General features: G+C 35.7%; 1 protein-coding gene across 9 annotated transcripts in view; it reads right to left on the minus strand.

Annotated features, from left to right (window-relative positions):
* The window catches only part of MON2 (MON2 homolog, regulator of endosome-to-Golgi trafficking), a 92,376-nt gene that overhangs the window by 25,003 nt on the left and 41,339 nt on the right, over positions 1–26,034 (minus strand). For 5 of the 9 annotated variants that reach the window (XR_008235770.1, XM_052790801.1, XM_052790797.1 and 2 more), the window contains exons 15-30: positions 25,512–25,624; positions 24,788–24,892; positions 24,463–24,543; positions 24,302–24,375; positions 24,133–24,223; positions 22,713–22,814; positions 20,342–20,452; positions 19,363–19,538; positions 15,969–16,131; positions 15,185–15,478; positions 14,233–14,431; positions 11,755–12,383; positions 6,719–6,862; positions 6,158–6,175; positions 5,759–5,887; positions 3,705–3,895 (exon numbers count right to left, since the gene is read on the minus strand). Coding sequence is in view for 7 of the 9 variants with exons in the window: in XM_052790801.1 (XP_052646761.1) it covers positions 3,705–3,895; positions 5,759–5,887; positions 6,158–6,175; positions 6,719–6,862; positions 11,755–12,383; positions 14,233–14,431; positions 15,185–15,478; positions 15,969–16,131; positions 19,363–19,538; positions 20,342–20,452; positions 22,713–22,814; positions 24,133–24,223; positions 24,302–24,375; positions 24,463–24,543; positions 24,788–24,892; positions 25,512–25,624 (2,620 nt within the window). In the remaining 2 variants the exon portion in view is untranslated. Of the gene's footprint in view, positions 1–861; positions 927–3,704; positions 3,896–5,758; positions 5,888–6,157; positions 6,176–6,718; positions 6,863–11,754; positions 12,384–14,232; positions 14,432–15,184; positions 15,479–15,968; positions 16,132–19,362; positions 19,539–20,341; positions 20,453–22,712; positions 22,815–24,132; positions 24,224–24,301; positions 24,376–24,462; positions 24,544–24,787; positions 24,893–25,511; positions 25,625–26,034 lie in introns of all 9 variants that reach the window. The other 4 variants (XM_052790798.1, XM_052790802.1, XR_008235771.1 and 1 more) reach the window with 3 other exon arrangements.

Genomic DNA, 26,034 nt, shown 5'->3' on the forward strand with positions numbered 1-26,034 from the left:
AATAGCCTCTTGGGGTGTCTCTGAATTGCATCTTCCAAATTCTTTGCGCTCCAGAACATTTTCACTCCATACTGGTCTTCAGCAGCATAGCCAGGTTTGCACACTTCTGCATCTGACTTAATAAACCCCCTGTCCTGCATGGCCTATTTGCAAGTTGGAAAGCCACCAGGGGTGACTGACTCGCAGTCACAGTAAGGCACAGTTATGGTCAAGCAGGGTCACTAAAACCAAGTCAAGTTTACAAGTCACTAACTAAGAGCACAGGGTGCTCTCATCTTCTCATCTGTGGCTTGGTTAATTGATTTTGGCGACGCAGACAAAAATCCATGTATTACCAAAAGTTTTAAAAAACACAACTCATTGTTAATATAAATAAATCAGGGAACACACTGAAAACCAGTTTTTCTATCACCTAGCTGGCCTAAAATAAAGGACCAACATGGGCAGTTGGAAAGGAAAGCACATTCCCATTGCCTTCTCTTATAATCTGAAGGTTGACATGCACCTCAACTCAGCGATAAATTTTAGCTGTTACTTTCAAAACAGTGAGTAGGTTCTCCCAAATTATTGTGGAATAAGACACCACTATGATTAACATGTATTTTCTATCAGAACTATAACAAAGAAAAAAAAAATCAAAAGAACACAGTAAATTTGAAAATTCTGAATTCAATTTACTTAGAAATGGAACAACTACAAATGTAAGAGACTGACCATACTGCAATTGCAATCCATGAAAAGCCACAATTTAGAAAATTTTAACACAAAAGGGACAGGTTGCCCTATTTGCCAAGGCTAGTTTCACAGCATCTTGCACAGAAGTGCAAAGGACTTAACCAAAGGAAATCAGAAGAGAATTACCTCAACGTGGGGAACTTCCACAGCTATCTCTAGAGCCCTCCTTGCATCACAGCGAGAGAGGCACGCTTCAGGAGCATTGTGAGGGGGAGGAGGAGGAAGAGGATGAAGAAAAGGAGAAATGACTGCTATTACTAATTGTCCTGACTACTAACACAAGGCAGATGTACTCCCTTCTTAGCTTTAACTTCTTCTAGGACTGCAAGGCTCAGGCTGACAGAACAGAAAGGCTATCTATCCTAAAGCTACCAAGGGATAGGGCTCTAACGGTAAGCAGGAGAACCATGCACTTGGTAAGACACACTGCTATTTAGAAAAAGGTGGACATTAGGGGGGGCAAAGAAAAACCCAACCCCAAATCAGATGTTCAATAGCCATAACATATAAGCAAAAATCATCTACTCCTCACAAGCTGGGAAAGAGTAATGATAATGGCCATTAATTAACAGGCCAAATTATCCTGCTGTAGCCATTTGGTTCTATAAACCACCAGCCTATTTTTAATATTTTAAATTCTTTTGAACCTTAAAGCTTCTAAGTGAGAGAACAGAAAAGTTTCGTATAACTTTTCCGAAAACATCTTTAATTCTGATGAAAATGCTGATCTCCAAACCACATTTTATACATATAGAATACACTCTTGTCTCTGAAGAGGCAAAACCAGACTTAAGTGAACACAGACAAGTTTTAGGGCATCATAAATATTCACAGAAGTACTATTTTTCCTTTACCTCCAGAGAATATTCACCCATGTATGACAGCTGGCAAAAGCTATTAGAATTAACGCCAACAGTGATTGTTTCTAGTAAGCAACATGTTAAGATGGAATTTCTATGGCTGGACAACTTTCAGGAAAAGTATAAATCAGTCACTGTAAATTAAGAAAAACAGACAACATATTTGGCCAAAAAGGTCATGCAGATGACAGTGGATTATCTTGAATTACATTGAAGATCTGTGGTAATCTTCCTTGGATTTATGAATGATTAATACCCCAAAACTGTAGCAGTGCCAGCCTGGGTCAGCTAAAAACATGCAAAATGGATATGTTTCATTTGTTTTGCAGATATTTAGGAATAATTAATTTACAGCAAATAGTACTATGTATTCCCAAAGTAACTTCTAAGTGAACATACATTCTTCTACAATCAGCTGAAAAACCTTCATTTTAATTTTGTAAACCCAACAATGATATTGATTATGGGTTGTTAACTGATCTGGACTGCCTCTTTCAGAATGGCAGCAGGACTACTAACCACAGCTGAAAACAAACCCAGATACTGCAAAGATTATTTTCAATTAAAGAAACAGTGAAGCATCAAAACAAAAACTTAGATTGAAGTGTCTTCTATGTAGTCTTGATGAGCATTTCTATTTTAAGGTCCTCCTATTTAATAATATTTCTTTGAAGTAAATGCAAAAACAAAAGAAAGCTTTTTCATTCAATTGTCATGTAACCCTACTGATGAAATTCCAAACTCATTCATTATTAAAAACATTTTCACTAACGGATGGGTCTTTAAAATTAAGTTTCATTGGTATTTATTTTTTGTCTGTTTTGGGCAAGCTGCTACTTATTCATCATTAGTAAATACAGCTGTGTTTGGTTGCTGATTTTTGTGTGTTTGAAAACTATACACACACAAACACACAGCATATTAGTGTTAGGTACAGAAGAACCCTACTGTTTTCTATTAAAAAGAAAGACTGTTACTGAAATCAGCATACATGCAGAAAATCAGGGAATTAAATTTTTCATATTCCACATTGTCCTTTAATCCGAGACACTATTAGATATACTTAAACTACTCCTAAAAGATGCTTACCCACAGATGTTCACAGAAGATGGAAATTCCATACCACTCCTAAGCAATCTTCTACAATACCTTACCTTCCTTACAGTAAAAGGTTTCCTTAATGTCTAGCCTAGATAATCTTGCTGTACTGAAATCCATTTTTACCCATTCTCAAGGGACAATAAAAATTCTTCTCTGGAGCAATCTTTTACCATATTCTGAAGACCTATCACGTCTTCCTAATGCTGTATTCTTTTGGTTGAACAAACTAATAGATCAGATTGTCTAAGTCTCTTACTGTTATTATTTTTCACTTCTGGACTTTCTCAACCTGCCCACATCTACGGTGTTCCATTCTTGAGAGATTATGCATGTACTTATACATCTGCCTGTCTGCCTAGTTATAAATCTGACTATTTAGCTACACTTTTCACAAAGTATTATAAATAAAGTGTGGTTAATTATTAAGATGCAGTCAATTTATCTTGGGTAGAAACAAATGCAAGATAACTACGGGCTTCTCAGTGAACTGCAACGCAAGAAATAATTTTCCAAAAGTCATTGTAAGTGGAATATTTCAAGATGGAACTCAAGAGAAATACATATAGTTAATGGTGTTCACCTTAACTAAAAAAAGTTATTGTTGCAATTCTGTTCAAAGTGAAAAAAGTAACAAATTGAGCACACATCAGTAACTCTTTATAAAATCTACAGTAAACGTCCTTGGGAGTCCATACAAATTCCTTGGCCTAATCAGAAGGGTTATGCCTTGTATTCAGAGGTCCATTGAGCTCCTTCTTGCTCTGACATTTCACATTTTGAATGAAGTTTTTTCTACTACTTTCTAAAAAGTATACTTTTTTTGAAGTAGACAGTCTGGTTACCTTTTTTCCTTCATTCATTAAAATAATTTTCAGATATCAAATATCTCTAAAGATAAAGCTATTTTTACTGAACTCTACTGACATATTTACTGAACAATTTACTTACAAATATTTTTCAGTATTAAATAAAAAAAATTAAAAAAAAAAAAAGGGAAATTGTGTTTACCTTTTGGTGAATAAAAAGTCTTCAAAAGTATTCGCTAGCTCTGGCCACATACTGTCAAATTTTCCAGAAGATGCATGCTGCCTTGCAACAGGTAGTCCGATAGAAAGAACTTTGAGAAGAGAGGAAACAGCTAGCTTCCATGTGCTTTCAGAAGGACAAGAATATTTCAGACTAAGAGGTATTCTTAGTGTCTGCAAAATGAAAGTTAAAACAAAATTTATAGCTGCTCAGACAAATCTAAGAATACCACAGGTTTCTGCAGAAGATCTTGGCAGACACTGTCGTAGATGATAGTACACATCCCTGCTGGTATACGAGATGTTCTTTTAAAAAAATAATGATTTACCATATACCAGCTGGCTAAAGCACAGGTCTGTTGCCAAATACAAGGTTAGAAGTCAGAGTTGATCCATTACCAACTACACTATGAAATTACATATTAATTTTCTTTTTCTGTATTGCCATCCACCACTTCTGCTAAGCCTGACAAATGGGCTTTCCTAACATCTAGCAGATTGCAGGCAGTTCATTATGATCAGTGTATTCTGAAGAGTTTAGTCCTGTTCCTAGACAGCTATCCCAAGTGCTTCCACAGTAAAAAAAAACGCCTCATAAATTTAAACTTTTCCTAATATGCAAAAGTTGAACTGTATACATAACCACTGCAAGACACCTGGTCACTGCGAGTTAGTGAAATTCTAAGAAAAAGGCTGCAATACAACTCAAATGTATAGCAGATGAAAACACAACAAACTTTAAGTCTTTTAGATAGAAAGACAGCTTCAGTATCCATAAAAAAAAGTCATTAATGAGTTTTAAAACATTAAGCATATGTACTATTTACACTAGATGTATTCCTATCAGCATTGTTAGTCAAATTAACTAGAACCTGATACCAAGTTATCTTGGAAAACTAACTACTTAATTTACATTTCAAATACATAGTGATTAAACTTGGGTATGTCGCATCGGCCCCCAATGCTTTTAGTGAAGTTTCTGATTTGAGGAAAGCAAAGGGTGAAAAGAGGAAAGACTCACTCTTGCTCTCAAGCGTGAGTCAGTTGTAATTAACTCCCTATTGCCAAAAATTATGAGAGCTAGGATCTAAGCCTAGAGGTAAACAGAATATTTTCTTCTGCTGCTATTGTTCATAGGGGTCAAATCTAATTCCAATATCAACATGGGCTTTAGGGACATAAAAAATAATTTTTAAAACATTTTCATCTACTGCAATAGATCACATCATTATCAACTGTGAACGTTAAAGAAAAGTGGTGTTTATATCAGTTTCACCTATCCCATTAAAACAGAAGTAGAAAACAACTGCATTAACTTTGAAATAAAAATATTTAATTCATAACAGATTCCAAATAATACCACATAACTATTGTAAACACATTCAGGTTTCTAGATTTCTGTACAGGAAAAACCTGATGTCAGCCAAGTCATTACAAACAAACCTAGGTCACGTACATTTTTTTTCCAGACATTTACCACTACTTCTATTATTTACCAAACTTATTTGCTAAAATGGAAACAAGTTCAAAAAAAGTTGGGAGTTCGGCAATTTCACATTAAAGGCACATTTGTGCACCTGTAACATTTCATAGCTACATCAATGACACACAAAGTCATTAAAAGCAAATCAAAAGTAATAGCTAGAGCACACATCCCCAAAGTATGTATGCCAGTCTACAGAAATTGGTCTTTGGCCTTCAATGCCATATTTACTAAGAGGCCTGCTTATCAGATTCAGGTGCATAATACTTTCAAAGATTAATATTTTGTGGCCCAACACATTTGTTCATTTTTATCTTAACATTGAAATACTGATGCTGGCATTATCCAGCTAAAGAACAATACATGTAGCCTAATCAATAGCCTTGCAGCTTCAAAAGAAATTACTACCTGCTGCTCATCTTCATAAAATATCAACTTTTTTACTAAAACTTTAAGCTTCCCAGAAAGTGTTTATCAACACTAGCTCAAAATAAAACTCATGATTTTCAACATAAGCTTATTAAATGGAGAGCATATGCAGGACAAACTTTTACCTTAATAACGTTCTGAAGAACTTTCTCCGTTACCACAGCTTTATGGCAAGCTGTTTTTTGGTATAAGTCCACAACAACTTCCAATGATCTCTCAGCAAATGGTACGTAATTCAATGCTACCCATTCCGCCTAGGAAAAGAAATTAGTAACTTACTGAACTATTAATATGTGAAAACATAATAATTAAGGAACAGAAAATGGATGTTTTGCATTGAACTCTCAGTTTAATGCATGCAAGGTTTGCTAAGAATATGGTCCAAGCAACAAAACTGCAAATACAATGTAGTCTGACTATGAAAATGTACTCTACGTTGAAGTAAAGTACATTTAAGTAGGAGAAATGTTGCAGTCTAGGCAAGACAACTACATTAGGACAATCTTTAAGGAAATTTAACTCACCGGTGCAAATAGTTGTATCTAGTGTGATTCCATTGTGTTGCAGGACAAATAGAATAAGAAAAATTAATACATACATAATAGTTACCTCTTCGATTACACTGAATCAGATGCTCATGCTTAGTGAACAGCAGAGTACACAGATAAAAAGAGTTATTGAACATGTCCCATTTCTCTACAGCATGTGCAATTCAAAAATTTGCAGCTTGAGGGAATTTTCTCCATTCAAAATTATCGTGTCTTCTATTAAATTTGGTACCACATGTAGGACGTTATTTTAGACTAATTCACTGGACAAATTCAGACACATTCACTATGTCTGGTGTCCAGGTAAGACCTCTCCTACATGGAGGAACACAAAGTATAAAAGCAAAGTAGAATTCAAAGGGAGCAAATGAAGATAACAAAAGCATGTAAAAAAAACCCTAATAAATTAACCTATTATACAACATGCACAGCAAAGTTTTTACAGATGGAATAAATGCATCTTGCTAAACAACCTATATCTGAAGCTGAATTGGGTTCACCAGCCAAGTGAAACAAGCAAGTTTTCTAATTGATTACCTGATTATACTTTGCATTTGCAATATGCTTTGTTTCTAGCTGTCCATACTGTGGAGGCTTGCAGGAAAACTCCACAAAGGCCAACAGCTGGTCGAAGATTGCAGGATACATTATCTGCATACTTTCTGAGCCCACACATATAGCCTATACCAAAAGAAAATACAAAAGCTTAATACATATCTTGAGCTTTCATATTCAAAAATCTGCATCAGTGCAAGGAGCTCCTAAAGAAAAATTCCCATATAAGACTACACAAGAGTCATGCTGTATAAAACACAGTGTATAGTTCTAACACTTCAAGAAAAGTAAGTTTTGTTGTTTTATTAATTAAGTGGCAAGATACCTGGGTATATATAGTTTAGTAAATCCAGCTATCTCATTTTGTCCAATAAAAGATATCTTTTCTTTACAAACTGTGCTTTGACATGACAGCAAAATGTAAGTCTTATGAAGTAAGTCTCGTCTGTTGATCTCACCCACATCTTCTTTAAGTTCTACTTCAAGGAACACTTAGATCTCAGAAGTAACTCATACAAGGTTTTTGTAAGTATTTAAAATTGTGTCTTACAGAAAGGAACATAAAATGAGAATGATATGATTTTGGTATAGCTGAAACTCATAATCTTGCTTTAAAATGGAAAACATTTCAGGAAGGGTGTACTTCGAAGATGTCAATGAAGTATCATGTTGGCATAGGCTAATGATTTCCTGTTGCAATATAAATCCCAAGACAATCTTAGGGGATTTACTTTCAAAGCCAGATACAATGATTCTATGAAGTTACTCCAATTATTTTCCGTCATTTTAGATGTCTTGCTCTTTCTCCCAAAGTCTCTCCTCTCAAAGCTTCAATAAACAGTCTATTTATTGCTCCACAAAAAGACCCTTATGCTTGTACTGTCATTTTTCTCTGGGGAGGAATCAAACCTCCTTTTCATTAACCACAGATCATCCATGACAAGTTGTGGCTGAACTCACTCAAGGTGGCAACAGCTCTGAAGCTCTTCGAGCACAGCCTCCATGCTGCGGCTGTGTAATGAGCTGTGGCAGTCGATGGGCTAGCAAATATCCTGAGTCCCCAGCCACGAGAGGGAGCAAGCGAACAGGGGCTACAGGCACTGTCATCACTAGATCACCCCAAGACCTAGCTGCACCTTCAGGCAATCTACAACCTGCAGCAGAGCACTCCATAAATCATTAGTGGCCTTTCCCTTTTCCTCAGCTTCCTGCAATTCAAAACGCACGTCTAAAGCTCAAAAAGCTGAATCAACATTATGAATATAGTGCAACACTCCTTCTAAAAAGCCATACTCCTTTTCTGGTGCTCAAGTTCAAGACTGTACCGAACTCTGAAGAAGATGCTTTGATGCTAAATACTCACCTGTGTGGCAGAAGACTAAAAGGTTAATTGCTGATCTAAAAGCATTCAACACCATGTATAACAATTTCAGCTGATATGCTGCTGCATTAAAGTCACTGCATTAAATTTTAACCAGTTAATGCAAGATTACAAACCTATTAGAAAAGGTATAAAAAATGATTTTATGTACCAACACATGGGTTAGAAAGGGAAAGAGAGCATCCACAAACCCCCGGATAACTTCTGTATAGATGCAACTTACTTGCACTGATGCAACTTACATTACCCACAGAAGACTATCTTAACATCTGTAACAGCAAAACTTCAAAATACATTTGCCGTTCACTCCACATTGTTAGTTGTTATTGTTGTTGTTATTATTATTATTATTGATTTCAGGATCAGTGGAAAATAATTTCAGATGCTACTTTTTCTGTACTGGTGAACAAAATAACTACTTCCTATTTGAAGTTTGTGCATGAGTAGCTTCTTATTCTTCATATTTTATGAAACTCTTGTAAAATTTTTGTTTTACAAATAGAAGCATTTTCTAACCAGTCTACTGGGGTATTTTCAACTCTAAAAATTATCCATATAATATTAAAAAAAAAAAAAAGGAAGATTAGGTCACTTAGTCTTGAAAATTCATCTAACTAGAATTGCTTTTCAAAGAGATTATGCTTCTGACTGACACCAAGTAACTTTTATTTAAGCATATGACAAACTCAAAAATAGCCTAGTGAAGCGCGTGATGAAGGATGTTGAAAGTATCTTTAAGAGCTGCTTATAAAGCAGAGTACTATTTACTGCACTAAGTGCACTTATTTACATACTTAAGTAGAGAGACACGTATAAATCAAAAAGCAACGATCAGGCAACAACAAAACACAAACCAACCCTAAAATAAAATACTCTGCAGATCATTGTTGTAAAAATTGACACAGTACTTTAGTTTCAGAAATTTATGCTTTAAAGCATTCTGGTACTAACCCTTCACATTTTTTAATAGTTCAGATTTATCTAAACTCCCAGTGCAACTATTGTTATGGACTACTGTTTTTATTTTTTTTTACAGCTCTCTGTAGGTAATTCCCTACCATCTTGCCAGTGTCTATAAATATAGCGTTGAGTTTACCATACTCATAGCTTAAGAGGTTTGCATCCATACTGCCTGCAGAGGCACAATTCAAATATGTCTGATCCCCAAGTATGTATCTGTGTTCCTCTGCCTGATAAGCCAGCTGGCTCACTGCAGAGTTGACCCAGACTCAATGTAGGGAGGCAGTGAAAATAGTCAGAGAATTTGGGCTTGAGTACAAACTTTAGCCGAACTACAGTGATGAAGCAAGTACTTATACTACAGCAGCGAAAGACTAGACAACAAGTTCTAATAAGCAATAAAAAGAAAACTAAGAACAAAACAAAGGGTGTAAAATGGGCTCAACACAGCCAAGTCTGAAAGGAGAACCAAGGTTCCATTCCAGTCCCACGTTCTTGAGTTGCAATGTCCTTTGCTAGTGCAATCACACCATAAAATCTCTTTGTTAAACCAGTCAGGGGCTCAGTCTTAAAAATGTCTGGGTTTTTTCATGCTATTCCAATTACAAGGTTGTTCCAGAACTTCTTAGAAAATGAGAACTGACCCAAATCTTCCTGTATCAGCAAAGTACAAAACTTAATCTGATCCTGCAATGCAAACATGTAAGAAACATTTTGTTTAAAAGAAGGTGGCAAGTATTTACACACTCTTTAACTGTTCCACTAGCTTCTGTGTGTACTCCTGAGACTATTAATTCATTTCAACATAGGAAGAAGATACTGTGGCCTCCAGCAAAACCATCTGACAGATAGCCTTTGCTCCACAGCAGCGCTGGCTGGCTAGCTGTCTTACATGATTTGTACTGTGTTATATAGCCAAGAGGAATGATCCAGTGACTTCACAGAACTTATGTCCAAATACACTTTAACTTATTTTTTTAGTGACTTCAGTGCTGTTCTGTTAGTAATATAACTATAAATGGGGTGGGAGGTACTGTATAAATTGAGGTACCTAAGACTTCCTATTGAAGTCTGTATTTGCAAAGGCTTGTAACTGTCATGCTAACCATTTCAATTGGGAGAGGACAAGGGGGGACGTCTCTGTTTCTCATGGGGAGTTATTGCTTTTTTGTTTAAGAAAACTTCAGCTAAAAGAGTCTAACATCTTGACAAGAACAAGAGTATAAAAAAAATGTGCAGTTTTTCCCTCATGTTAAAAACTCTGGTAACCCCTTCTTTGAAAAGCATTAATGCCTGCAGCCTTTGGGAACTAAGAACATGTGGATAAGGAGACTGGCAAAGAAAAATCTGAGATGAATATATGGAGTGATTAAGTGGGGAAAACAGGACTTGGGCAGGGCTGAGCTGCTGAAAAGAGAAAGGTACAAAAGGGTCAAGCCTGACTGGAAAAGGATGAAAATTCAGTGGATATGATTGGTGTTAAAACTTCATGTTATTTATATCCCCACATACAAAACTGAGATTTAATACCAACTTCTAATCTTATACTTCTGTTCTCAAAACACATTCATGAATATTTGTTAAACTCAAACTAAAGGAATGACTGCAAGATAATGATTCTGCCTTGCTTGTGGGGTTTAAGTAAGTATGAGATAAGTCAGCCCACACTAAGCAAAAAGAAAACAAGGTGCTGAATTGCTGCTCATTAAGAAGGCATCATGTGTTCTACAAGCTAAATGAGGCAGGATCCTGCCTGAGAGGGGGAAGGAAAAAAAAACAAAAAAATAAACCAAATGGTATGACCACATAGTTAAGCAAAGTAGTCATAATATGAAAGCACAAAGGGAATTAAGTCAGGTCACACGGATAGTTTTAATTCTGGCATTGCCCAAGTAGGTTTTTTGTGGGGCTTGGGGGCTTGTTTTTATTAAAACAGTGCTTAACATAAATGTATGATCTCAGTCATTATCAACTTTGTTTCTTTCGAATAAATAAGTTTTTCTGAATGAACAATGTATTTTGCAAGGAGATGTTTTACAACTCCAGAAAGAAAGAAGCAATACCTTTTTTCTTAACTATCCAGAAAAAGGGCACCCTAGTTTGATGTTTACAGATTCACTTGCATGAAGGGTGCTCTTTGAAGATGAGTTCTATGGTAAGAAATTCTTAAGCAGAGATGCAGCATTTTCCTTAAACAACTGATTAACAAGAGGCAAGAAGGTAGGTGGTCTGCCAGAGATTTTTTTATATTTTATGTTTTGCATGAACTCAAAGTTCTCATGATCACTATTCTTCTAGACATTGTTTATGGCAGCACCTGGGCAACACAAGGAATACTGTTTCAGGGACTATTCCCCCAACTCTGTGTACAGACCCTCACAATAGTACAATACCGTAATATTAGATAGACAAGTAAATGGCTACAAACACAGCGCCACACTTAAGGTATTTCTGCAATCAAGCAAAAGTGCATTTCATAAAGATTACACCATTCCTTTCAATGCAGAGCACCTGGGTTGCACCAGGAATGGAGATCTGATTGTTCTAATACAGTACAGTGTGCAATTATAAGTAATTTAAAAATTCATGTTTCAGTCACCACACTATAGTTCTGAGAAGAAGAATTGAGACAGAGTGTAGTTTACCTTTCACCACGCATTTGAAGTCACATTATTACCTTTTGTAAAACATCTAAAGCTGTAAGCACCGCTTCCTGTAAACTTGTCAAAACTGCTTCAGTGTAAGATGGAAGGATGAAAGGGGAAGCATCAGAACTGATTGGAACTGAAACAGCACCGTGCAAAATGACACCCAGCTTCTGGAGATCATCCATGCTGAAACCAGTTTTGATGTGTTGGTAAAGAGCCGGGAATATTTGAATTAAAGCTGTAAGAAAAGGCTGGCTGGGAATGAAAGTCAATTTATCACAAGTAATTGGAGGCCTTGTACTTTCTGAACCAATCCTATACCAGCTGTTCCAGGCTGCCCACCAAAGATTCAAATCTTCAATCTCATCTGTTATTACAGGTGGTTCAGATCCATTGTATCTTCCTATTCTTTCTCCTATGGAGTCAGTTCTCATGAATGATCTCCCAAGACTAGTGGCAGTTGTGGTTCCTACCACCACAGGTACAGAAACATTGATAGCAGGTGGCGTGTCAGGTTTCTCTGAGTCTCGGACAGGAGAAACAATTTGTAAGATCTCCTGGAAGCTTTTCAGAGCAGCCAAGGAAACTTCATTATTTTTGCTGAGTGCTGCTGATTGGATGTGATCAAGAAGAACATCCCAGGCTTGGGAAAAGTCTCCTATTTAAAAAAAGAGAGGGGGGGGGGGGGGGAAAAAAAATCAACTTGGAACTGGCTTCCTATTCCCCTTCCCGCCGCCCCTGTCTCTAAAAGGCTGTTCAAGTACTTGTTACTCTAATACAGAGAAATTTCATGAGGTTAGGTGATGGCTTGAATGACTTTCAGAATGTATCAGTTTAACTGTAACCAGAAAGAATGAATGTGACAGGGAAACACACAAATACGAAGAATGAAAAAATATACCAATGATCATGTCGAATTTGCTAGTGAAAAATCACATACCACATCCCATACCAGGAAAACACATTTTCTTTATTCAGGATATTGAAACAGATTTGTTCTTATACGTATCAGATGCCTGCTGATTTCAGAAAGTGTTAAGTATGCACGAAGAATTACAGGTCACGTGTATATATAGTCTACATATGCATTCATAAAGAATTGATTTTAAAATGCTCTGATAATTGTACTGTGGAGAAAGATTTCATTTTTTGAGTTTTTCATTAAATTTAGCATTAACCTTCAATTTTCTATGTTAGTAATTACTGGGTTTGAATAATTAAAATAGCCCTGTAGTGTTTTAATTTTTTATTTAGTTTTACCTCAAGTTTAATACAGTTTAAAATCTACTACATTTCTGCAAATGACTAATACTCTTGATAGCTATTAATGTGTTGATATCTGTATCACAAATAACCAAAATGAAATATAACACAACTTATTTCTAGTTATATATATTAATTGCATATTATGGGATGGTGAAGATACATTAATGTAATGGGGAATTTTCTTCGCAAGCTATACATTCTTTATATCACATTTTTATTTTTTAAATTAATTTATTTAAGTAATTCTAGTTAAACAAACCAGAAATGAAAGCTGTTTTGAAATGATATCAGAATATCTGTTTAGAAGCCTAAACTGAAACAAACATTTTTTCTGTACAAAACAGGCATGAATGCTGAATTATATTATCTAGTTCAACACATTTACAATTGTATGTAGTAATATTTTATGTTTTACAATAGTTTAGTAAATGACCTAATGTTTAATTTCTATAAGGAGAAAGCGAAAAAGAAATAGGGAAAAATCAGAGCCTGAGAAAAAGGAAGAGAAAGACATAAAGATACCAAAGAGTTAAGGAAGAAAAATAAAAAACTTCAAAATGGGAAAGGTAGGATTTTAAGGAAGAAGAAGAAAAGGGGAACTCACTTCAGTTAGCTGCATTAGGGACAACAGTAAAGTAACTCAAACTGTCATCTCTGTATAAGATAAACAGTGGAAGAGTATCATGAGGGGAAAAAAAGAATCACTTGAAATAGTGGGTAATCTCAACATCTTTCACATCATAACAAGTCCAATCTTTTCATTAAAAAATTCCCTTTCTTGTTTTCTAAGCTATATACTTCACTGACTTTACAAGCAAGTTCCCTTTACATTGTAAGAGCACTGCTAAACTTGACACACTGATGCCACGGAAGAGTTGTAGGCAAGTGTTGCATAACCTTAGAAAGACAAGAGGAAAAATATGTTCTGACAACCAAAAGAACAGAAAAACTATTATTGTTATCAGGCTACTATAAATTAAAGCTATTTGGTACCCAGAATTGTGACTAGAGAGATTTAATCTCAAGTACTGTGATACAGAAGATGAAATTGGTAGTTAGAATTTTTGGCTCTAAGGAGCATGAATTAAAAACATAATTTTCATCACATTTGAGGTGAGATGCAACAGAACACACTTTTAAGCTAAGATTAAAATTCTTCCCCAGTACTTTAATTGAAAAAATATACAAAAGCAGAAAGTTTATTACTGTATCTTTCAATAACTTTAAACTATAAATTTTACCTAAAGGCTGCAGTAAGTATCTCCTGGTGTTAAATATTCTTGCAACTCCAGCCAGTGTTAATACCCATGTCTCAGCCCACTGTTTCTCAGCTGTATCCCTTGAATGATGGATGAGAATGTTGCCTCCTCCTGATTCAATCTTCTCTTTGTCAGCTGTGGTAGAAGATTCTCGAACCCTATCCAACAGGTGAAATAAAACCTGCAATAGTCAGAAAAAGAAGAAAAAAAGCAACTTTTCAAACAACACAGTTGTATTCATGGTAAAACAACAAAAAATAGTAATTCTTCCATTATCCTTTCTGTCACTGTGTCACCTTGCGAATTCCCTTATTCTAAACAGTCTCTGCAACAGCTAAGAGCAAGAATCAGCCAACTGATGTTCACCCGAGAAAGGTTAGAAACAGCATGATCAAAACCACTGAGAACAGTGTTAGCACTAACAGAAGACTAAAACTGATGGATCTCAGTACCTCACAGGTACAACAGGCAACAGACTCAACAATAGCCTGACATTTTCTGTAAGGCACAACCAACATGACTGTGACCTAGAAGAGGGCATTCGGTGGATCCTCTCAAATAAGAGAGCCAAAACAGAGTGCAAAGTAAAGCTTGATCTAACATCAGATGAATCCAATCACACGACCCTCAAACATCACCATATTTTCACACAAAGGAGTCATTCATCTTCATAGGAAAGGAGCAGCCTTTTTATACAACTCCTAAGTAAGAAAGAAATGGTCAAGATACAAAAATTACATTTCATAAGAGGGTTTAAGGGCCAGAGAAAAGAAACTGGAAAAAAAAAAAGAAGATGGTATCAGACTTCTGCCACCATATTTTGCCTTTAAGAAGTCTTAATAAACTAGTTAACTGATATTAAAATAGCATGTCAATTGTTACCAAAATGTGAATGCAATTTAAAAAACCTTCAGTGGAAGCTTACACATCATACCTTCCATATTACTGTGTGCCATGTTGAATGTTGCAATAAAGTTCCATGAGCACCAATAGTAGAAAACAATGTCTGCCCCGCACTCTTTCTAACTGCAGGTCGGGGATCTACACACAGTTCTCCAAGTTTGGCATATAGGCATAACCAAAGACAGTCAAATGGTGGTGCAGGGTGAAAAGGTCTATTCAGCATCACCCCCTTTTCTTCTGCCTGTTTCTGCAACACGGCTTCTTCTTTGTTTAGCTCCTTTTCAATTATTTCACCTCTTTGGAAAAAATAATCCGAAATATTCCACTACAAAATAAATAAGACATACGCTGTTGTACAGTAAAAATATTATAATGTTCTCAATGATCATGAAATAAATTGTTTCTCATTTTCACATTTAAAAGTATTTTGTGAAGGACATCAAGATATTAATTTCCCTACACTGATGGAAGAAGATGAGCACATAAATACTGCAAGGTGCAGAAAGTATTTTTCTTAGCCTCAGCTTTTAGGCCCAGTTATACATGAAATACTAGAAAGGGAAACAACGTATTAAAAATAAGATACTGATGAACATGGTTACAACACAGCCTCACCTAACCCTGGAGTCATGCAGATTAAAGATAAATTGTGCTCACTCAATTTACATATGATTCCAAATGACAGCATGGGAGTTCAATAAGAACACAAAAAATACGTTTTGGCTTTCATGGGTAGAATTGGCAACAGATAATTTTTAATTAAAAAAAAAAAAAAAGCCAGAAGCAGTATCACTGTAGGTTAACATAAAACTCACCAACAAACCAATTGAAGTTAAGCTAATATTTAGCTCTTGATTGTGAAGTCCAAAGCTTCCTGCAACTTCAACAACTATCTGTAGACAAGTACATGGCATTGTTGGAAGAAAGTCTGTCACAACCAACTGAAGACACTGGAATGCAGTCCGTATTAAGGACTCTCTTAAAAAAACAAAACAAAAACAAAACACACACACACAATCATTTCAAATTTCTTCAAGAGCACAGGAATGTTTTGAATACAATATCTCGGGAAACAGCATTATTAAAAAAAACATAAAATATTTAATGGTTTTGAGATGAATCTGCAACATTTAAAATGTTTCAACTAGAGGCGTTTTTGAGATATAACATTAAGTTGAAGCTTCAAATTCTGATGCAGTATTTTAGTCCATGTTAACTAGCTAGTGAAGCTGAAGTTGAGACTCTCCAGTGGTCCTTAGCTAGTTTTATATAGTAAAATCCACTTCTCTGTTCTAGAATTCTAAGACTTGTTAGTTCAAATGTGTTAGCTAAAACATTCTAAAAAAGCCACAATAGACAAAACAAAGCTGAAGTTTGAGCATGATAATCTTCTGACGAGTAAGGTGTTCTGAACAATTTCTTCTATCAGCAGTTACAAATTACTTGAAGTATGCCAAACAGGTGGGCAAAATGTATTTTTTTTTACCGGGGAAAATGCATGCTAACGTAACGGTAGTCTTCAATACTGTATTATGTTGGACAAAATCTTTTCAAAATATCTGCCATTAAATGATCTTTAATAAATAATTTGCCTTCAGAATTAAATTCTGAATACAAACATAAAATAAAAACGTAGCATGGAAAAGGTTTGTGAGAAGGAGCTTTCAGAAGCAGCAAGGTCATCTATAACTAAAACCTTAGTGAGAGACAAAATGAATGAATCAAAAGGAGTGGTGGAGTGTACATAATACAAAATAGGGAAGCTGCATTTAAATTTCACTACAGTCGGGTTTTCTTAAATGCTTAATGTTTAATGTACAAAAGAAAAAAATTCCAAAGGTTTGTAATATAGAAACTTAGTGATCTTCAGAATATATATCCCAGGAAAAAATTCAGAATACAGATATGTCAGTTACATATTTCAGAATCCTTACTAAAATAATAATTTTTTCAATTAATTCAAAATGAAAATCATAGGTGGGCCGTTTCCAGCCAACATGATATAGAAGCCAGAGGAATGCACAAGAAACTTTACATGGACAATAATGGTGTAACTGATTCTCTAATATGATGCATACTGCAGAGAGACATCCATCCTACCACATAAGATCAAAGGATTTATCACGGCTATACTCATGGAGGAAACGCTCACACACTACTTTCCCCCATAATCATTACACGATATAAAAGTTAAACACACCCAAAACTGCTGCAGTTCCCTCTCCACTACAAAGTTCCAGAGATCTGTGACCTCCCAGGACTCTAAGATAGAAGAGAAGGAGGCAGGAAGTCAAAGTATAGTTAACACTACTCATTTTGAAGAGCCAAGTTAATGGGAAAGTAACCTCTCTTTCTAATCTTCAAATTGAAGGCCGCTAGAACAAATTCAAAAGGGTTCTTTTCCCAATTAATGTCCCACGCTACTATGTGTTGGGAGAAAGGTTTCAAAGTCCTTCATGCAAGTGGCAACAGCAATACAGCTCTTCAAAATGTAAAATTGTCCTTAACGTTACAGGTGGCCACCAAAAATGTAAATATAAATGCAAGAAACTTAAGCTTAGTTCGAAAACTTAAGATCATATAGGGCTTCATCTATCGTTAAAATAAACAGGGGCATCCCATTGAAAAATTCTTCAAAGACAGACTTTTGTTTAGCAGGCCAGTACCGTACAATCAAGAAGTGACCGAAGTATCCATCACTGGCTCTCAAAATAGCATCTTCTGTATTTATAGCAGCCTGGCAGCTAGTTCTCCTGGAAGGTAAATGGATTTCTGCCCTGGAATCCAGGATGTTCACTGACCAGAGGGAAGAGAGTTGTAAAGAAAGTCTCACGGTCAATAAGTTTGTATTTAAAGTATGACAATAGTGCCCACATCTTGTGCTCACAGCTGTAAGTGAGGCAAGAAATTCACTTGTTTCCCAAGGAAAAGGAGGCTTGCTTCATTTTTTTTTTCCTAATGTAGTTGATATGATGCAGGCAAACAGTGCTATGTAGTTGAAGAAAAGTGGATTATTCTATATGCTTTGTAGGAGGAGCCTAAGATATAACATGAGATCTTAGTAACGTCTTGAGATATGCACCAGTGAGGTATGGGTTTGAGAAGTAAAAGGAGCTGAAGGCTGTCTTGAGGAGGAATCTGTGTTGGTTCTCATCCATCAGCAACTACAGTGAAAAGCAAAAGGCATGTAGGAACCACAGAACACATGGCACCAAGTGTGGAAACAGCAGGTACCAAAGGAAGCATGGTTACCAAAAAGAGGATGATCACAACCAAAAATGCCAACATCCCTGAGAATTTTGGCGAGTACTACTGCCACAGCAAGCAATACTGGTACATGAGCAAAATCCTTCAAACATTTGAAGGGTCTTTAGGTGGTCTTCATACAGCCAGAACACAGAAGCTAAGGTGGGGCGAAAGGAGAGATACGCCAAGGTGAATTCTTCTGATACCAGAGTTATTTGCTGACCTATCCTAGCACGAGTCTTGGCTAGCACAAAAGAAGGAATAATACGGTCTAAGTGTGTGGGTATAGTCCTTGGTGCTTACAATTCCAGGGCCAGATGCTCATTTTACTGCTCATTTCAAAAGAGCTCCTTGCAACTTCACCTCTCACTTTCCCTTGTGGGCAAGAGGACCAGTCCAGTCACATTCCCCCTCTGTTGGCAACAGAGTCAGCTGTGTTAGTCAGTCAAGGGATTCACACACAGCAAGTAAATAATCTTCCATCCTTGTGCTACCAGCAGCCATTTAGGCAGGAAGGCTTCAAGAAAAAGACAGCGTTCAGAAGATGACACACACTAGAGAATACCCAAAGATTTAAGAAGAAAAAGAAACAACAGAGGAACTGTGAGCAACAGCTAAGTCATACAGAATGAACTGCAAGCACCAGAGATGTGTCCAGCAGATGGTTAAGATCAAATGAATTGGCATAAGGAGTACTCCCCAGTATATCCTGCATGCTGACCACAGGAGAGGGTAGAGTGGAACAATATCGTGGTCTTCTGAAATATTAATTCAGTAAAATAAAAGTGTGCTACAGGAAAAATTAAAAACTGTATTTTTGTTGAGTAAAATTGTTCATAAGCTAAAAATGACAAAGAAAATTAAGGCTATTATCAAAGTGGTTATTAAAGTAAGAAAATAAAAGCAGAATTCTTTTACTGTTCTTACTTTACATGATTTTAAAATTTTATTTCTACCACTTACCCCTGATCACTTCGGATTGCACCCATGACTCCAAGCACCAACGGCCAACCAGGTCCTAAGCTGTCACCCTGACTTTGCAAAATCTGGAGCACACACTCCAACTGCTTGATCCTGATATCAGGATGACTAATGTTTGACAGTTCTTTTAGTGGATTCAATAAAAGCAACTGCAGTCTCTAAAAGTAAACAATAAAGCATATTAAAGATGCTAAAATTTAACTGATCCTTAATTGTTTTTATGTATACTAAGTGAAAACATACAGTACCAATTGAAGATTCATTAAATTAATTCAGTAACTCATCCATTAAATGCTCAAATTCAGTGTCAGACTGGCCTTTCCAAAAAACTGTTTATAAAGGATCTCAGCAGGAAATCTACATTTTTTTTATTCCCTCTCCCTTTCCCTCCCTACCCCCACCGTTCTCCAGGTCCCTCAGGAAGTAGCTACAGCGTGCTGTCACAGTTGCATAAAAACCATCGTGCAACTTTACACTCACCCAGCAGGGCTACACTCAAGCTTCCGACTAAAGAGACCTTGAAAAAAACTATCCACTGAACCTCAGTAAACATATTTGAATGTTTTATTAATAATGGACTGAACAGCTGTGACTTAGAAGGTTAGGCAATTTATTTTTACCTGCCACCACATCACATATATACTTCTAAACATTCTGGAATTGTTTTGCACTCATGAGGGTGACCCATAATCTGTTCTAACAAACAGACATAATACGCAAGCATCTTTGTTACGCATTTGAAAAAGGAAGGAGGGTAGTTCATTAGAATGCATGAGGTGATTCTCAATAGTTACATCTGACTGTTATAGCTGTAGCCTTTATAAACTCAACAGTAAAGTTGCTTTATGAATGCTTCCTATTCATTGAACTGTAGAAAACCTCCTCTAGGGAAGATTTTGATTTCATGTTCATTTTAAGTTCCAGAAAAGGAGGACAGCAGCTGCTCTTAAACTTACTTTACCTGATTTTGAGATAATGGAGGATCATGGCTGAATGTCAGTCCTGCTTTAATGAGAGAAGTTAAAGCTTCTGCTCCCCATTCTCTCATTCTGGAGTTTGGATGCTGACAGACCTGAAAACACAGCAACGTTTTGTTTAAAGTCACTTTTATTTAACCAAGACTTGAATATACGCAAAATATAAAAAATGGATATTTTCATTATATTAGAATTAACATGCAATATTATAAATTTTTTTACAACAATACAATAAATCTCTAGATGATAAAATTAGGTTTAATAGTAAAAAAATTATTATCTTTCGGACAGACATACCTTCTGGATAAGGAAGCAATAGGAAGCAGTGAAAGACACAGAAGGAAACATAATGAAAACCACAGCAGTTCAAGCCAATACATTTTCCAAAATGAATATACTAACTACTAATTCAGATAATGATTGATTAAAAAGCACCAAACAACTCTTCAATGAATGCCTGAAACTCTCACGTTTAACTCAGCCTTAAGCTACTATAAAATTCAGTTTCACCTTTCATGCACTGCTTAACATAATCAAGTGAGGAAGCATAACAGTATCCAACACAGAAAGTGTCTGCTCTTCTACATTCTCAAATACAGAAAGTAACTACATAGTGAATGTAAAATAAGCCTTACACTCCACTATTTCAAAAACTTGACAAAACAACAGCATACACTATTTCAAGCTTAGGTTTCAAATGCATGTCTTCATTTCTCTTTGTATTCCTAATTAACTAAACCTAATAGTTTTTCCAATTACTTTTTTTAGGACAGAAAAATTAAAAACATTGTGCACATCCATTGCATAGATACCTAGTATGAACTGTACTCCCATACCTGATACATTACCCTCAAACAAATAAGGTAAGTCTACAGTCTCATTGACCTCTACATAATTATTTCCACCCACCCTTCCAGCCCTAGCTCAGGTGGTGTGAGAAACCAGAATCAAATTCCAAGGCAGGATCATAAGAACGGCTGATACTTTTGGTTGGTGGACCATTCCCTTATCAGCCACGAGCCAAACTGAAAAGGAGGACAATGCAGTAGAGCTAGCTTCATGTTAAAAAATGCAGACAAGAAATAGCTACTCTCCTGTATTACTTATATTTTCGTTATCTTATATAAAAGAAGAGAGCATTTGAATTACTTCATGATGCTCTGAATCTGACCAGATAATCAGTTCCAGAGTCAGGGAATGAATTCTTCCCTCAGGTTGTGTTTAATTGAATTTGCAGCTGGTGTTTTCTCCTTCCTTATTTTACCTCGACAACTTAGGTTTAAAAGGAAATAAGGCAGTACTTGAAATAAATTGAAATAGACTGTGTATTTCCTACAAAGCAGTGGCAAATACCCACAATGGATAACAGGCTGAAACAGACTGCTTACTAGATGAAAACAGAGTCTCAAGATGTGGATGGTGAACCTTATTGTCTGGGAGGGCAAAAAAAGACAAGAGAAAGAGATGCCTGTGCTTTAAGTCTTTAAACCCCTAAGTATCCAAATTTCTTCTCCTAGATAAAAGATTATGTGGAAATGATCTCCATAAATAAGGTTAGAGATGTCCAATCCTTAACACTTTGAAATAATGCACTGGTTCTAAGGAAGTGTCTGATAGCTTTTCTTCCTCATTTTCCAGAAAGTTTCTCCTTTACCCACTTAAATCGAACCCTGTTCTTGCATTTCACCCTTCTACATATCTGTGTAGGGAATTAAAACTTTAGAATCACATTCCATCACCTGTTTTTAGTTTCAAATTCAAAATTTAAGATTTTTTTTTCCCTTGCTGAAGCATATTTTTCATGCTGAAGTTAAAATACTTAAGAAATTGAAATAGGATTATGACACCTATTTTTCTATTTGTATAGCATTCTCTTAAAGAGACTATTCAAAAAGTTGGCTTAAACATTTTTTAAACGAACAAACACTTTGTTAGTAAATCTAATGGCTTCAATCTGTCTGGTAAGGACACAAAAATATATCTGAAAATCTTCCTAGATATTTGTACTATGTGAATCCAAAGTGAAGCTTGCTTATGTTACCTTAATTATAACACATATATGAAGTATAATAAATTGATCATTTTAAACATTGCCATATTTAAAACGTATAAAGACTGATGGCACCAGAAAGACAAAGTCAATAAAAGATATTAAAATATTGGAATTTAAATATATAAATTCATTTTTAAATCCAAATTGTGATGCCTTCAAGTTGCAAAAACAAAGTGCATGAACCAAAACATGTAAATACAATTTAGATTTTTTTTTAAAATTACACTTTAAAAATGCATTTCCACAAGATCTTTATTAATACAAACTAAGTTCTAGTACTACTGATAAAAGCAGTTAGTTACCTCCAGAAGATGACCTGTCAGAGGTCTCCAAAGAATCTCAATCCTGTGCATGTTAACTAGTCCTGTTTCCAGTAATTTAGCAACAGCAAAAAGCGATGGTTCCTTAATAAAATGGAATTTGAACACATGACTTTGAGATAACTCAGATAACGTCAGAGCCTTTCACTACACTGTAATTTATAAATTAAGGTACAACTGATCTCAGTGAAGTACTGTGTTTTGTAGGCTGTGAACGCTGTCAAAACAGCTTAGGAAGCACGGCTGGGAAGTTTCCACAGCATCTGCAGTACTTCATGAGAAGCCACAAGGGGGTAGCAACAGCATACCGTGAAGAATACTTCTTTCATAATTTTTCATACAGTTTTCTCCAAGTTTGAAAATAACCAGAGCATTGATATTCCTTTAAAAACTCTCATTTTTACATAGTCCTCCCTCCAAACAGTTTTATAACATACTTTACTAGCAAAATAGCCTTTTTCCCCATCACAACTTTTAAAGTTAAAATTATGTATCAACAAACAATATAGAGTATTTCATTTAAGAATCCCCTTATGCTTTATCTTCCATTGGCTTCATAAATGCCCTGCAGGAATACTATAAAATTCCCATTCATCAAATACATATGCAAATATCTGCGATAAGCTTATTTTTTAAAAAAAATTTTTTTAAATCAACATATAGTCAAAACGACTGTTGTGCTGGAATTATTCTCTGTTCCTGTTTCTGCTGATTTTTTAATTCTCATTTGCAACTGATTTTAAACACAAACTTTGCTTATCTTAATTCATTCTCTGTTGTTATAATTGTCAAATATTATCATGATGACAGAAAATATGCTTTATCTCTAGTGTAATAGATAAAGGAAAAACTCTCAGAAACTCTCCTGTGGGATTAGATTATGACTAGGAGAATATATACTCAATTTTATTCAATCACGGGGTCTTTAACCTTTCTGGGCTAAAGGTTGTTTACTGAGGCTGACAGGAATACTATAATTTTCCCAAGTAAATATGAATGATCAGGTTTTTTTTAATATCTAAATTGTCAGGCTTTTTCTGAAGTATTTAATAAAAAAAAATTGAAATGAAAATGAGCACCTCGCAGAACATACTGGGCTATTCAGAATCCCTAACCTCTGAAATTACATGGGCTTTTAAAAGTTTTATCCACCCACAATCTGATTAATACAAACACATGACATTCCTTAGTTAACAAAACACTTAGCAGGAACACAATAAGAATGTTCAGAGAATTCAGTAACCATATGAACCATTATAAACAAGACATTCTCTGGTTCATAATTTATCTTTTACTCTAGAGTATCTTAACATTAGAAATAGTTAACTTAAAGGATAAATGTACAAGTCTTCTGCCTGTTTCACAAAAACATCTAAAAGGAAATAAAGAACTCTTTTTATACCTTATTGTTTCCATAGGCCATATCCATGGCTTCCAGAGACAAGGAGCAAAGGGCATTTATTAAGTGATGTAAAGACACATCGTCAAGGTATCTGAAAAATAACAGCTATCAAAACACTGCCTAGTTTGATATACATGCATTATTTTAATTACAAGATAAGGTTTCTTACTGTGAGCTTTCAAAAAGCCTTGAAAGTATGTTAGATATAACTGGCAGATCAGTCATAACTGCTGTAGTCAGAACCTGGAAAAAGAGACAGAAATGTGTCTTACAGATTGCAATAGAAAATACTGCATAATCATTAACTGTAAAATGAATAATCGTGCTTACTGTGCTGGGCCCTTCTACAGCTCTCCCAGGTTTTAATGCACCCCCAACACCAGGCTTCAGTCCCAGAATCCACACAAGATGCTGAAATACAAAAAGATCATTTTCAGCAGAAAAGCCTTTTCAGGCAGAGAGGAAACTAACATTGTGCTCGACCTATCTGGCAGCCTTCCAGCCAAACAGAATTCAAGGGAAATGCTACAGTACTTACTCAAGGCAATTCAAAGTACACCATGAGTAGAACCAAAGCTTCTTCTATTGCTCACACAAAAAAACCTCAAAACCAAATTATGGCAAAAAAGCAAGGCACAAATATTTCTTATTATACCTGAAGAGTAGCCAGGACAAGTTGCCATGATGTACCAAGAACGGCTCCGTGGCAGTGAGCTAAGTTGAGTAATGTCCTCATACACTGGATATTTTTTGAAGTCAGCTAAAAAAAAAAAAAAAACAAACCAAAAAACCCCCAAAAAAACAAACGACCACACAATTTTTATTATTCTACAACAACAGTGTTTCTAGGAAACCTGCAATTTTTTACTAAATAGCTTAAATATTACATTTGCTTTGCACTGGTGCAATGTATCTTTTTTAAAGAAGTAGTTCAGTATCTCTCCTTCTTATCTCAGTCTTATCTTGCTGGGGTTGAATACGATTTGATCACTGCCCTCTCCTCCCAGCTTCACATTACTGTCAAAGACACAAGTTCAAGTACTCCAGCTTTAAGTGTATCTTCTCCGCAAAATCAGTCTATCTTAAAAAAACCAAATAAGCGAACCTTCACAAACAGGCGCATAACAGAGCTGAGCCCTAGGGTTTTCAAATGGAATGGATGGGAGCTACTGAGCTAAGAGTCAGATAACAAGAGTAAGTCTTCTTTACAGTTAGAGAACTTTGCTGTCCAGGGCTGTTCCAAACTAAAAGCTTAGAATAATATTTCAGATAACCATTATTTGTAAGAATGCTGTTCATCTGTTGTCTATTTTTGAGACACATTGAGATGCAGAAAGAAGCAGTTAAGCAAGATGAGATGACTTACAAGTTATACTTACCATTACTGTTCCCTGTGGCTGAAGAGCTAAGGGTTGCCCTACTGCTACAACTTGCTGATGAGACTCACTTGAGGGACTGATCATTTGAACATTCTGTCCCTGAATGGAATATGCTAGAGGAAAATTGAAAAGAAAAGAATCTGAATTTAAAATCCAGTATTTACTTGTAGTAACAATCACTTTCTGGCAAACACACTCCAGAGAATTTTTTCACAGTATTAGCTTTAAAGTAGCTCACTTTGAGACCGTTAGTTATATTTAGATTATTATGTCATTGCCTTACGGAGTGAAAGGAGCCAGTAATTACTCCTTCTCACTAACTATTAGATATTTCTTGCAATACATTAATACATTTTATGTTGAGACTGAACTATTTGCACTAAGATATGAGCATTAGACTATGCCTCAACTCAGGTATCCGTGATAATTGTGTGTAAATGGTATCACTGTGTGCTACCATTGTACTAGTGCACTCAGAAAATGAAGATGTTATAAATGCTATGTCGTGATACTTTTGCAATAC

The sequence above is a fragment of the Harpia harpyja genome, chromosome 6 (assembly GCF_026419915.1).
Source record: "Harpia harpyja isolate bHarHar1 chromosome 6, bHarHar1 primary haplotype, whole genome shotgun sequence".
In the NCBI taxonomy this organism is placed as follows: domain Eukaryota; kingdom Metazoa; phylum Chordata; class Aves; order Accipitriformes; family Accipitridae; genus Harpia; species Harpia harpyja.